General features: G+C 38.5%; 1 protein-coding gene across 1 annotated transcript in view; it reads right to left on the bottom strand.

Moving 5' to 3' along the window:
• The window catches only part of greb1l (GREB1 like retinoic acid receptor coactivator), a 33,961-nt gene extending 31,369 nt beyond the window's left edge, over positions 1 to 2,592 (bottom strand). Inside the window, exons 1-3 of the mRNA XM_037681350.1 lie at positions 2,575 to 2,592; positions 2,220 to 2,297; positions 434 to 581 (exon numbers count right to left, since the gene is read on the bottom strand). Of these exons, the coding sequence (XP_037537278.1) occupies positions 434 to 581; positions 2,220 to 2,297; positions 2,575 to 2,592 (244 nt within the window). The remainder of the gene's footprint in view (positions 1 to 433; positions 582 to 2,219; positions 2,298 to 2,574) is intronic.
• Positions 2,593 to 13,751: the final 11,159 nt, after the last annotated feature.

The raw sequence follows: 13,751 nt of genomic DNA, 5'->3' as shown, positions 1-13,751 counted from the left end.
GATAGATAGATAGATAGATAGATAGATAGATAGATAGATAGATAGATAGATAGATAGATAGATAGATAGATAGATATTCAAGTTTGGTTTATTTCTATCACAACCCTTTTGTGGTGTTATTTTCTTGTTTTAGTTTGTTCTTAGCCTATTTTATTATACTTGCTGTTTATACTGTTTAAGATTTCATTTATTTTATTGCTGATTTCCTGTTTGTGAAGCACTTTGGTCAACAATGCTGTTTTAAAATGTGCTATATCAATAAAGTTGACATCAACATCTAAAAATGGGTTCTCTCCAAAAGCTAGCTATCGCGGATTTGAGAATAGTATTTTGAGTATACATGTGGTTGCTTCTCCTTTACAAACCTAAACCAACACTGTTTAATATCAAGATTTAATCCTCCTGCTGTTTGTGTTATTACCTTCCATGTTACCTGGATATGACTCCGGCTCCAAGTAGAGCTGGGTGAAAATGGGCTGTGGGTCTCCGCTGGTGGAGCGCAGTGACGCCTCGATCGAGTTGTGCAGAGCCTCCTCAAACCGAGCAGATTTCAGCTGTCCCGCGTACGAATTTCCCATTATCTGTGGGAGCAAAGAGAAAAGGGCAGCGTGATGAGCCAACAGGCAGGTGCTGTTTATCTCCACTCATCGATTCGTTCAGTGCATCAGAGCGGCAAGTGAAACACACAACAAAGCAAACTGCACACTGTTCCCGCAAAAATTTCAAGCTTAGTTCTCATCAGTTCTGGTGGATTTATATATATAGAACCTAAACAAAACATATTTTAAAGACTTATCAATAAACTATTATTTACTAAAGAAACAGACTTTTCTGTATAAAATACATCATGAATGCTGAGTGCTAAATAACTGCTGAAATGTTCTAAAGAAGCTGAAACTCAGTTATTAGTTAAAACAAGATAAATGCTAATTGAAAGTCAGAATGAGCAAAACACTAGCTAGATGCTATACAGTGCAATAATCTAGCTAAAAGCCAAAAGTAGCAAAATGTTAGTTTAAAGCTAAAAGAAGAAAAATGCAAGCTAAAACTGGTAAAAAATTAGCAAAAAGAAAAATGTTAAATACCAGCTTAAACCGAAAAGAAGCAAATTATAAGCTAAAAGGATAAAAACGATAGTTAAAAATAAGAACACCAGCTAAAAGCTAAAAATCAATATGCTAGCTAAAAGCCAAAAGTAGCAAAATGCTAGTTTAAAGCTAAAAGAAAAAAATGCAAGTGAAAACTGTTAAAACATTAGAAAAAACAAGTTAATACTAGCTTAAACCAAAAAGAAGCTAACTGTAAGCTAAAAGGATCAAAAAGATAGTTAAAAATAGGAAAATACCAGCTAAAAGCTAAAAATCAATATGCTAACTAAAAGCCAAAAGTAGCAAAATGCTAGAGAAAAACTAAAAGTAGAAAACTGCTAACTAAAAGTGGCAAAACATTAGCTTAATGCTGAAATAATCCAAATGGCTAGCTAAAAGCCACATGTAGCAAAAGACTAGATAAACGTTAAAAGTAGCAAAAGGCTAGCTAAGAGTGTCAGAATAGTAGATTAAAGCAAAAAGTAGCAGAACAGTATAGCAAAGAGCAAAAATTAGCATAGTATGTTGAAGGAGATTAAAACAAATGATTTGTTCGAAGGAATTAAAGAGATCTCAGTGTATTTCAGTGGATAATTTTTTTTTCTTTTGTTTGTTTTTTGGCAGCTCCCTTCTTCAGGGGTTGTCGCAGTTCATGAACTTGCATAAAAAAAAAACATGGTAATTGCTTTAGATGCCTTTTCTGATGCAACCTGGGCTTAAAGTTGCAGCCTCACGATTACAGAGCACTGACCATCAGCCCCATTTCTGTGGAGACTATTTTTTACATTGTAAAATATTTAGAAAAGTATCAAAGTTACAACATACAATATTCATGACACCCATCTCCTGAATGAGCCGGACGTTTTTAACTGAAATAGTGCCAAATATGCAGAGATAGTTAAAGCAAAAAAACATACAGAAACAAAAAGTTTGAATGCTGACTCAGCTTTCACACAATAATATTTACTTGCAAACACATAAACCATCTGTGTACGTTTCACTTTAATGTTTAGTTTGTTGTAAAGTAAAACCACTAAAAACTATTGCGTCAGTGCATGTTGAACGATGATTATTTTGGGCTTCATTCGTTTTCTGTTTACTTGTGTCACTCTGCCTGCACTGCCCCCGCACCCCGCCGCGCGCCCCCGCCACCCTGATGTCCAACTCCAGGACATCTGCTGAGGTCGGGGCGGTGATGGCCGGTGGCAGCTGGACAGAGGGACAAGCATGTGGTCTTAAAGAAAGAAAGAAAACAGGCATTGCAGAGAAAGAAATCACTCCTAAAATGGTAAACAGACCCAAAACATAACAATAATTAAATTAAATCTAAATAATGGCTCTGCTCCAGTGGAAATTTCTCCCCCGACTCCCTCTTTTCCGTTTGTCAAAACACACGAGCAGATCGGTTCCAGAGCCGAGGATTCAAACAGGAGAAAAGGAAAATAAAACGGGGGGATTGGCTGCTTTCCTGACACACGGGTCTGACCTGAAATGCCTCTTTCATGTTTGTCCTTGGACCACATTTGACTGCTGCGGACTGGTGTTGTTGTAAACACCGCAGCAGCCAAGCTAAAGGCCCAGCTTGAACATTTCAGCTATTTAGAAAAACAACAACAATCCTTTCAGTAAATGTGACTCCCCACAGACTTTAGGTATGAAGGAAATGAACTAAACTTGAGCTAAAAGGTTGTTTGGATTGCCTGCAGCTGAAAGGTGAAGGCAGATGATGTTTGTTTGTGTGAGTGAGTCTGAGCGTGTGCGTGCACATGCCTATTAGCAAATTATTTATTAAACCACAAAAGAAGTAGGCCTGTCGCGATAAAAAATAAATAAATCAATTAATCACATGATAAATGAAAATTATTGACCTCATTTTCATTTATCGTCTTTATCGTTTCTTCGTCTCTCTCTTTCTCCTGAAGACACTGGATGACAAAAGGATCAACTCCGGTGTTCTTCACTAACCCCTCCATTTCTCTTTTTTCTTTAAAATCCTTTTTAACCATCCAAAATCACATTTTTGGATTGTTAAATGCAGCTAAGCTGAAAAGCTAAGCCATGTGCTAAGCTAACAGGCTGACCTCGGGAAAAAATCTCTGTCTTGTCGAAGCTCCAAAATTCACAGTTGAAACCCGTGCCTTCATGTAAAAAAAAAGAAAAAAAAATTCTCTGCAAAAAGAAGCTGAGAACTTGTTTACTGATTTTTTTATTAAAAGCTTTGTGTGAAAATGCTATGCTAAAGAGCTCAAACCACACCGAGCATCCGCCATTTTGAAAACTGAAAAAAGGGAGAGACAGCCCATGTCACGTCAAGGGGCCTCCCTCCCATTTTTCTTAAAGAGCTACGTTGCTCGCTCCCTCACTATCCATCCTTCGGTTCAAGCAGTCTTATACTGCCATCTGGTGGTCAAAAAAAGGCACTACACTCAAAACAAATTAACCAATATTTCTTACATTTGACAATAATTACTAAATATTGTCAAATTTCAAACAATATCATCGTTTATCGCAATAATTTCTGAGACAATTAATCGTCCAGCAAAATTTGTTATTGTGACATACCTAAAAACAAGTTTCACTGAATTTTTCAAAAAGTCATAAAAAATGTTTATCTACAACTAATTGATGTTTCAAGTCACCATAGACAACTAATGTTAAGAAACACAAAACTTGCTATATTGACCTAAACATTTGGTGTTTTAGTAGCTGACTACCGTTTTTTTCAGACTATAAGGCACACCGGATTATTAGACTCACTGTTGATTTTTGAGAAAATGTAAGGATTTTAAGTGCGCCTTATAGTCTGAAAAATATGGTATTCTTCCAAGCACATAATCTGAGTAATAACAGATTGTGTCAGTAATTTGAGGGAACACTGTCTGTCAGTAAAATATCTCATGAACCTCAGATTTTGATGAAACGTTCAGGACTTATTCATTGGGTGTATCTCTATGTCTGTTTAGCAACTGGAGTCAATTCAGTTCAAGTTGACCCCCACAGCTAATCTAACTTAGTCCACCCAAAATTGGGAATAATGTCAGTTTTACAGAGAAGAAGCTAAGACTAGCGTGGTCATAGCTGACGGTCGTTCACAACACAGACTTTTTGATTTGTCTGATCGCGTATTATACTGAATGATAAATTTCTTTATTTATGTCATGAGCAGAGGGCACAAGCATTCCTTCAAGAAATGCTAGACCTTTATTGTTTTATTTTTAAACTGAACATGATGCTCTTAATTAATTTTGAGCTAATTCTTAATAAGAATGTAATTTCTTTCCAAATTGAAAATGTTGATTTTCTTTATCATAACCTGAAAATATAATTTCTTCATCAAAGCTTTTTTCCTAATCACTTAATTAATTATGTAACAAAACATGTTGTTTTTTTTTGTTGGGGGGGGGGGGGGTGTTGCAGGTGTTATATGCCCAAGTTAAAAAAACCAAACAACAAAAAACTTTTTATTTTAGTTTTACCATGCAGTTCAGCATCCCCTTTAACTTTTCTCCTTGAGTGCTGGTAATCAGCTGCAGGTCACAGTGACTCCCAAACTGCTTTTTTTTTTCTTCAGTCAATAACAGGCAGGGTGGGATTGTAGTTGGAGATGACTTTTCTCCTCCCAGGCCTGATTGTGCCCACGCCTGGACAGGTTCCAGTCCTCATGTTTACTTAACAACCTTCCTGAGCAGGAATCTGACCAAGCCAGACAAAAGACAGGGTTGCCTGACTGTGCTGTCACGCACATAAGAAGCTTAAGAGAATAAAGCTACAGTATTTCTTGCTTAACTGACGGAGGAAGGTGACAGAACAGAGAAACAATGACAGAGAAGGTAAAAAAAGAAAAAGAAAAAAGAAGATTGCCTGAGGATGATTTTATGTGGTTATTCAGGAGATGGCAGCTCTGTTTACCTTTTTTTCTTTCTTTTGAGATGTCAAGCCCCAACACAAAGGTTTGTCATTAACCTGGTTGTAGGCATGCGGTGAGAACTTTGGCTGACCTTTTCTCGCTTAAAACAAAGGACAGCTGTGACAGAGGTTGCACTGTGGACGTTTCTGAGATGTGACTGGTGGTTGTACTGTATATCACTCAGCTGTATCTTGCTGACCAACAGCTTTCATGAGGAAATGTCCAGAATGTCTCCAGAATCACTTGCAACTTTCTCTGCTACTTGAATCACAGAGGTGGGCATCTATTTAGTACGACGGAGATTTAGGGCCAAACTAAGACAAAAAAAAAAGCCATAAAATTATGAGAATAAAGTTGAATAAAGTCGTACATACGACGGAGCTTCAGGGCCACGCTAAAAAAAAAAGAAGAAATTTAATTGCCGCGCTAAAAAAAATTAAAAGCCAGAAAATTACGAGAATAAAATCATAGTATTACGAGAATAAAATTGAATAAAGTCTAAATATTATGAGAATAAAGTCGTATGAGACTTTTTTTTTAACAGCTGTTGTTAATTTTTTTTTTCCCCACGAGTCGGATCCATGACGCAACCTGTCAATCAATCCAGTAGGCGTGTCCAGCTCTCTGCAGGTAAGGAGCATTTGGTTTCGGATTGGTCATTTGCTGACACGCCTACTGGACTGATTGACAGGTTGCGTCATAGATCCGACTTGAGGAAAAAAAATTAACGACAGCTGTAAAAAAAAAAAAAAAGTCTCGTACGACTTTATTCTCGTAATTCTATGACTTTAGTCATTTAGTCAGTCTAACATACTTTTCTGCCACTCCAGATTTCTTCATGCAATACCACACCTCCTCTCTTGGCACTCTGTCATATGCTTTTTCTAAATCCACAAAGACACAACGGAGCTCTTTCTGACCCTCTGTACTTCTCCGTCAGCATTCTCAAAGCAAAGATGGCATCTGTGGTGCTCTTTCTAGGCATGAAACCATACTACTGCTCACTGATAGTCACCTCTCGTCTAAGTCTTGCTTTCACAGCTCTCTCCCAGATCTTCATCGTGTGGCTCATCAACTTAGTTCCCCTGTAGTTGCTACAACTATGTACATCACCCTTGTTCTTAAAAATGGGCACCAGCAAACTTCTTCTTCATTCCTGAGGCATTTTCTCACCCTCATATACCATTGAATATTTGAGTCAAAAACCTCACTGCCATCTCTCCAAGACATTTCCAAACCTCCACTGGTATGTCATCAGGTCCTACTGCCTTCCCTTTCTTCATTTTTTTCAGAGCTTTCTGGACTTCACCCTTACTAATCTTTCCCACTTCCTGGTCCACAGTTTCTATAATCTCTACTCTTCTTTCTCTTTCATTCTCTTCATTCATTAGCTCCTCAAAGTACTCCTTCCATCTTCCCGTCACACTCTCCTCACTTGTTAGAACATTACCATTCCTATCTTTAATAAGCCTAACTTGCAGCACATCCTTTCTAGTCTGATCCCTCTGTCTTGCCAATCGGTACAAGTCCTTCTCGCCCTCTTTAGTGTCCAGTCTCCCATAAAACTCATCGTACGCCCTCTGCTTTGCCATAACTACTTCCCTCTTTGTTCTATGTCCCATCTCCCTATATTCCTGTCTCCTCTCTTCAGTCCTCTCACTGTCATATTTCTTCTTGGCTAATCTCTTTCTTTGAATGGCGTCCTGCACTTCACTATTCCACCACCAGGTTTTCTTATCATCCATTCTCTGTCCAGATGACACACCAAATACTTTCCTACCTGTCTCTCTAACTACTGTTGCTGTAGTAGCCCAGTCATTTGGAAGCTCTTTCTTACTACCCAGGGCCTTTAATAGCTCCTCTCTGAATTTCTCACAACATTCTTCCTTCTTCAGCTGCCACCATTTGGTCTTCTTCTCTGATTTTACTCTTTTTGTCTTCTTCACAACAACAGTCATTCTACACACAACCATCCGATGCTGTCTGACCACGCTCTCCCCTGCCACATCCTTACAGTCCCCAATCTCTCTCAGGTTTCCTCTTCTACACAGAAAGTAGTCGACCTGCACACTCCTTCCTCCACTCTTATAGGTCACTCTATGTTCCTCCCTCTTTTGGAAATAGGTATTGATTATAGCCATTTCCATTCTCTTAGCAAAATCCACCACCATCTGTCTATCCTGGTTTCTGTTCATTTTTTTCCCAATCATGAAAAACTGACCTGACTGCGCATGTGCGAACTATGTCAATTCCGCCTGGCTAATGCTAATAACATTAGCATGTCGGGGAAGCAAAACTGATCAGTGAGTGACACAACATTTCTACTAGAAACTTGGAAAGAGCTCAGAATGATCTGTATTACCTGTAGCTCAGTCAGGGAGTGCAGTAACGTCTCCACCGTCATTAAAACCTGTCATGCGTCCATTTTGGGCGCTCAGGTTTATTTACGTTCATCCCGGGAGTAGAATTTTTTCTTCTGTTTTTTTAAGGAGTTTCCCACTCTGCGCATGTCAACACTTCTGTTCAGAACAAAGCCCGCTGCATGTAAACGCTCATCGTGAACGGATTGTGCCCATGTAAACGATACATTTGAATTATTATTATTATTTGAATAATTATTATTATTGAATCTGAATACATTTCAATCCGGTCAAAGGATTTTGCACATGTAAACATAGCTACTGTGTTTATTAAGTAGTCCGCAATCACTTTTGGGTCACTGTTTGTGAAATATGCCTCCGTCCACATTATGTCACGACTAAATCCGTCAATGCAGCCATTAATTGCAATGCCATACAGCTTCAGTTTATCATAAGAATGCTCAACATTCTTCATGTTACCACAGTTAAAATGCGGTAAACCCTGCTTTATCATGTCGAGTTCGGATAATATTACAACTTTATTCTGGTAAAAAATATTATGTTTATTATAATATGAGTTTATTCTCGTAATTTTACGACTTTATTCTCGTAATACTATGTTTATTCTGGTAATATTATGACTTTATTCTTGTAATACTCCAAGTTTATTCTCGTAATATTATGACTTTATTGTCGTACAAGTTTATTCTCGTAATACTAGGACTTTATTCTCGTAATTTTATGGCTTTTACTTTTTTTTCTTAGCGTGGCCCTAAAGCTTCATTGCAATTTTGCTTGAGTTCTGAACATATTTAACAGCTTTGTAACTTTTCTCTTGTAATGGTCACAGATTTGTAGTGAGCATCTCTAACTGTTGTCACACCCACCTGAGTTATGATGTGGGCATTTCAAACCTGTATCGAAAGCACTCAAACTAGATGCTGGAGCTCACTTCTGACAGAAAACATACAGTCAAACGTCCTGGTCAAAAAACCAAGATGAAGGTAAAAAAATAAAATAAAATTAGAGAAGTTGCATTTTCTGCAAAAGTGCAACGAATGCTAAATACTGAAAACTAAAAGTGTAGCAAAATCGTTAAAAGTAGCAAAACACTTGCTTAAAGAAACAAAAAGCAAGTTACAAGTATGAAAACACCAGCTACAAAAAGCAAAGTGCTCTCTAAAAGCTAAAAATAGTAAAATGCTAGCTGAAAGTTAAATGTAGCAATATGCTAGCTAAAAGTAACAGAAGCCTAGCTAATAGTTAAAAGCAACAAAATAAGTAGCTAATAGCATTGGCAGTTTTATCAGTAGTAGATTTATCATTAGTATATTAAGCTGTAGCAGAATTAGCATTAGCAGTAGTATCAGCTGCAGCAGAATTAGCAGAAATATACTACTCAAATTCAAGTGTGGAGTGGTGATCCAAAGGTTAGAGAAGGTGATCGAAAGGTTGCTGGTTCAACTCCCCGTGCCACAAACAACATCAAAATGTGGGTGGGAAAGGTGAAACACCCACACCTGCTTCCACCCTCATTTGCCCCACTCTGGGCCCTTGAGCAAGGCCCTTAACGCCCCACCATCTGCTCCCCTGGGCACCCTAGATAGCAGCTCTCTGCTCCACACAGAGGGCTGTGGTAGCTCAGTGGAAGGGCATCCAGTGTAAAACAATTGCCAAGACTTTGTGCGAGTTAGTTCGTTGTGGCGACCCCTGAAAAAGGGAGCAGCCGGAAAAAACAAAAAAAACTAATCAATTTCAAAAATCACAATGCTTTTGAATGATTTGAAGAGGACTTTTTGTATGTTAATAGAACAAAATGTTTAAATACTTTGACAAGTATAAAACACTAAATACTTTGTGTGGCCTAGAATGCAGTTTTGCCAGCTGTGCACGCAAAACTAGGCCGTGTGGCTGCTCAAAATGCTGCCACACGGCTCGCTGGTCACTACTGAACATTTCAAGTATAGGGAGGCCGAAATGAAAAAAAAATCATACAGAATTTTGCAATTGTCCTGTAATTCTGAGTCACCAACTACTGGTAGTTGTCCAGCATTTGCAGCTCAGTGAGATAAGACCTGTGTTCATGTTAGGGGGGGGGGGGGGGCGGCAGGCTGGTCAGCAGTAATTTGATTTGTGGTCAAAACAGAGGGGCGAGGCTCAAAGCCCGATGACTGAAAAGCGGCGCTCACATTAGCGAGTCAAGGCCATCATGCTGCTGCTACTGGGTGGCATCAACAGATTGCATGAATGTGACCCTGGGTCAGAAGGAGTGAGCTCGATCTTTAGTGGATCGAAAGAGGCCATGGTGGAGAAAACAAGAATACAGTACACACACACGCACACACACATTCTGACTTCCTTAACAAAACAATTTAGGATATTTAAATGCAACTTACAATGTTGGACAGTTCCCAGGCGTGAAGGGACTTGTTTGTCTCTGCTACATGCTGGATTTCTACCACTCAGCAGAAACTCTCAGCAAAGACATGCCATTCTTTAGTGCACGGCCTGCAGAGGGAGAGCAGACGTTTAAAACTGCAGCTCTCTGTCAGAGCTCTTATTTCACCAAAATCACACTCTTCAGTCACTCCTTTTGATGTTTGCATATTAATAATTTAGATCAGCTTGTAAAGTGCACTCTTAAAACGTGCAATAAAATGACAACCAGTTAACTTTACTAATTTTCAAGAAAATAATGATTATTTTTCCACTCACATATTCAATAGAGTCTACAACAGGGCTATTCAACTGGTGGCCCAAGGGCCAAATCAGGCCCACAGGTGAACTCAGTTTGGCCCACCAATGGGTTCATTTTTAAATAAATCTATTTCTAAACCATAAAACAAACTTGCTTCATCACAATAACTGCTGGATGTCTGGCCTCTGAGATCTAGGCTTTCAGTAACTGTGCCTCCCCAAGCAATTTAGTGGAACAGCCCTGGTCTACAAGATATGTTTGTAAAATTTGGCATAAACTTTTAGGGTCAACTCTGTCTTTTAACAAAATATTTCATGAACCACTGAATGGATTGGATGAAACATTCAGGAAATATTCAACAGACCTCTCTCTACAACTAACTAACTTTTGCTACAGTCATAATTGCAGAAATAATAAAACAAAAACCATTATAACTCCACCTATTTTACAACTATTGAGCTAAAATCTGGTGTGGTAGTGGTTGAGCATTATCCCCAACACATACTTTGAGTACAACACACTGTAACATATATTTGCTTAAAACTTTGGCATTAAACAATGGCATCAATACTGTCTGTCTGTTAGCAAAATATCTCATGAACCACTGGACATATATTAGTGAAACTCTCATTAGGCCTGTCGCGATAAACAATAAATCAATTAATTGCATGATAAATTAAAATGAGGTTGATAATTTTCATTGATCGGCTTTATTGTTTCTTCTTATTGATTTCACTTTTTGTTTATAAAACTGGCAGTTTTGTCCGTCTTCTCTATATAAAACTAATGATTTTTATTTTTTGAAGGGCAATTTAGTTTACAGGCTTCATAATCCGTACTGTTTTGGTTGAATGTAGTTTTTATTTCCATTTTTTTTTAGTTTTTATTCGAGTGCATTTTTTTCTTAAAAGAGACTGAGAGTCCATTTTATTTTAGTTTTTGGTCGTTTTGTTTATTTACCAGTTCCAGTGTTGTGTTCTTTTGAAATGAAAGTTAACTGATCTTGGATGTATTTGTGTTATTATGTCATTATCATTAGTTTAAAATGGTCTCCAAACAATATTATCGTTTATCGCAATAATTTCTGAGCAAATTAATCGCCCAGCAAAATTTGTTATCGTGACAGGCCTAACTCTCAGAATATACAAGGTGGCTCTACATCTCCAACGCATTGTCATTTGGAGTCAGCACATCTCAAGATGGCAGCCACAGCGAATACACTTCAGCCAACTAACAAATGGATAAAACTCAGTTTTGCTAAAATTGGGGGGAAAAAAAAGAGTGGTTGTATCTAAAAATCATTCACAACATACTCCGAACTGCATCTTTTTGTTCAAACCTTTGGGAAAACTCTTCCTCTTATCAACAAATTATGATTGCAAAACTTTTTCATCTCAATTGAATTTACACAATAGTTTGGTGCTACAAGTCTTAACACTCCTTAACTCATTCTTAAAGTGAATAGACGCACTTGTGAGCACTCTTATGCAGAATTAAGAGGCTAAAAGTAAGGTGTTACCGCACCGCCGTGGCCTTGGGGCTATTTTCATTAAACACAGTCGAGTGTTATAGTTTGTGGATGCATGCGGCAGTTACTTTGACCCTTAGACAAAGTATTGTCTTGGTGCTCAGCCTCTGATATACTCCGATAAAGCACAAAGCAAAGTTCTCTTCGCCTGTAGGAGGGGGCTCCATCTGGGGTCCAAGTCCTCCAAGTGTACACAAGCCGGTTCAGCTCACATTCACCGAGCACGCTGGAGTTGATTTTGTGAATGATTAGCTAACTTGACAAAGAGCTAAAAAACAATGTGTCAGAAAGAAGCATGTGTTTCTTTACCTGCCAGGAATCTTAGTTAAAAAAACAACTGGTTTTAAGTAGAGAAAAAAAAAATGCTTGAAAGCACAACGTCGTGGTCTTTTCCCCATCAACTAGTATTTTCACCCTCTGCAGAGGAATTTTATGATGCTTATCTGGTTGGTTTAAAAAAAAAATAAAAAAAGACACAGAAGATATGCATGAATCATAAATCTAACCATCACAACCTCAAGGTGCGTAATTAGGCCCTGTTTTTTTTTTAAATTACGAGCTTTGAGGGAATGTTGACGTGTCAGTTTATTTTTTTAGAGCAGAAGCCTAAAATCAAAGAGGCATCAGTGGAATGGTTCTGTTTTTATGCAAATGAATTCATACACACCCCCTTTATGCTAAGATGCTATTGGTTACATGCAAAAAATAGACTTTACTTTGCACGGAAAAGCTGAATCATATAAAACAAATGGGGTAAATTAGCTTTTTTTTGTATTATATTTTAACTTTGAACAAACTTGATCCTTAATGGTTTGAATTTTTAACCTTAAAGCATTATAAAGTCGACTGTTTAGCTTGTTGACAGTTACTAAAATTGAATAAAAAAAGGATTCATGGTCAAATTTTCTTTCTCCTAACTAATTAGAATCATGCAAAAAAAAAAGTTCACATTTTGTGTTAAAATCCTTAAACCACATGATGCCAAATTAAACTCCAGATCAGCATCAAAGCAGCAAAAAGTGAAAAATACACTGATCCCTATCCCAGCTCCTTTTGTTTACCAATAAACAACATTACAATGCATCGTTTGCAACAGCCACAGGATAAAGCTTTCATCCCCCTCTTCTTGGCTTCTAAGTTTTCTCGCATTTTAACTTAGCAGATCTTTCACGATAAAGTGGAATAACGGCTCCCAATAAGCATTTCCAATCAATAAAAACAACTTGCAAACAATTAAACTTGACACTCTGCTCTTGTTTACCGTTTGCTAAATAAACATTTACCAAGAAGCGAAAATTAATATTTCCAACGATTCAGTTGAATTAAAATGTGCAGAATTAGCGTTTTCAGGGTATTACAGAATAACATAATACGATAAGTGAAATTGTGAGAATAACTAATTTCACCTGATTGTTATTTTTGTAAATAACAATAGATTGTATGCGAGAAGGACTCCCTCTTGGCATTAGAAAGGACCCATCAGACATGAGAGAAAGGGGGATGGGGTTAAAGAAATGAGAGGAAAAAAAAAAAAGGACTAACATCACTTCACATTCTCTAATGAGGTGCTAAGAGCCCATATCATTAATGCTGCATGGGGGCCACATGTGGGACACACAGCTCCTGTACCTTCCATGAGTCCTCCAGTTGACAAGCCTTCCAATCCAGTGCAGTGAATCCTAAAATGTGCAGCAGATCTTCAGATTTAGTCCATAATAAATCCTTCTCTGGGAGAACTGGTCCAGGCAGCCTGCACGCACGGACGTTTAGGCCTCCCCCTGAAGCCACCTATGTCATGATTCTCCCCAGAAAGAATCGGGAATTTCTCTGAGTAGAGCAGAAACCCCCTCTCTCTCTCTCTCTGCCTCTCTATCTCACCCACATGCAAACAAACACACGTCCACGCAGACCCCTCCCCCTAAAGCCCTCTGCTGCACTCCTCCGTCCTGTGCCATTTGCCAAGAACGGAGGGAGGGAATCCACTGGGGGCTCATTCATCTCAGCCCTGCCATGACAGATGCTTTTGGGAGCCTGAGGAGCTGAGGGTGTGCAGGGGGGAGAACAAAGACATGCCCCCCTCACCCAAATCTCCCTGCTGCCATGCGGCCCTGCCACGCGTGACCCCCTGCATCCGCCGTGGGCACCCTGTCACGAGGAAGTTTTCATTTTC

The sequence above is a fragment of the Nematolebias whitei genome, chromosome 9, assembly GCF_014905685.2.
Source record: "Nematolebias whitei isolate Nwh7 chromosome 9, NemWhi1, whole genome shotgun sequence".
Taxonomy (NCBI): Eukaryota; Metazoa; Chordata; class Actinopteri; order Cyprinodontiformes; family Rivulidae; genus Nematolebias; species Nematolebias whitei.
This window is presented reverse-complemented; position numbering and strand designations above follow the sequence as displayed.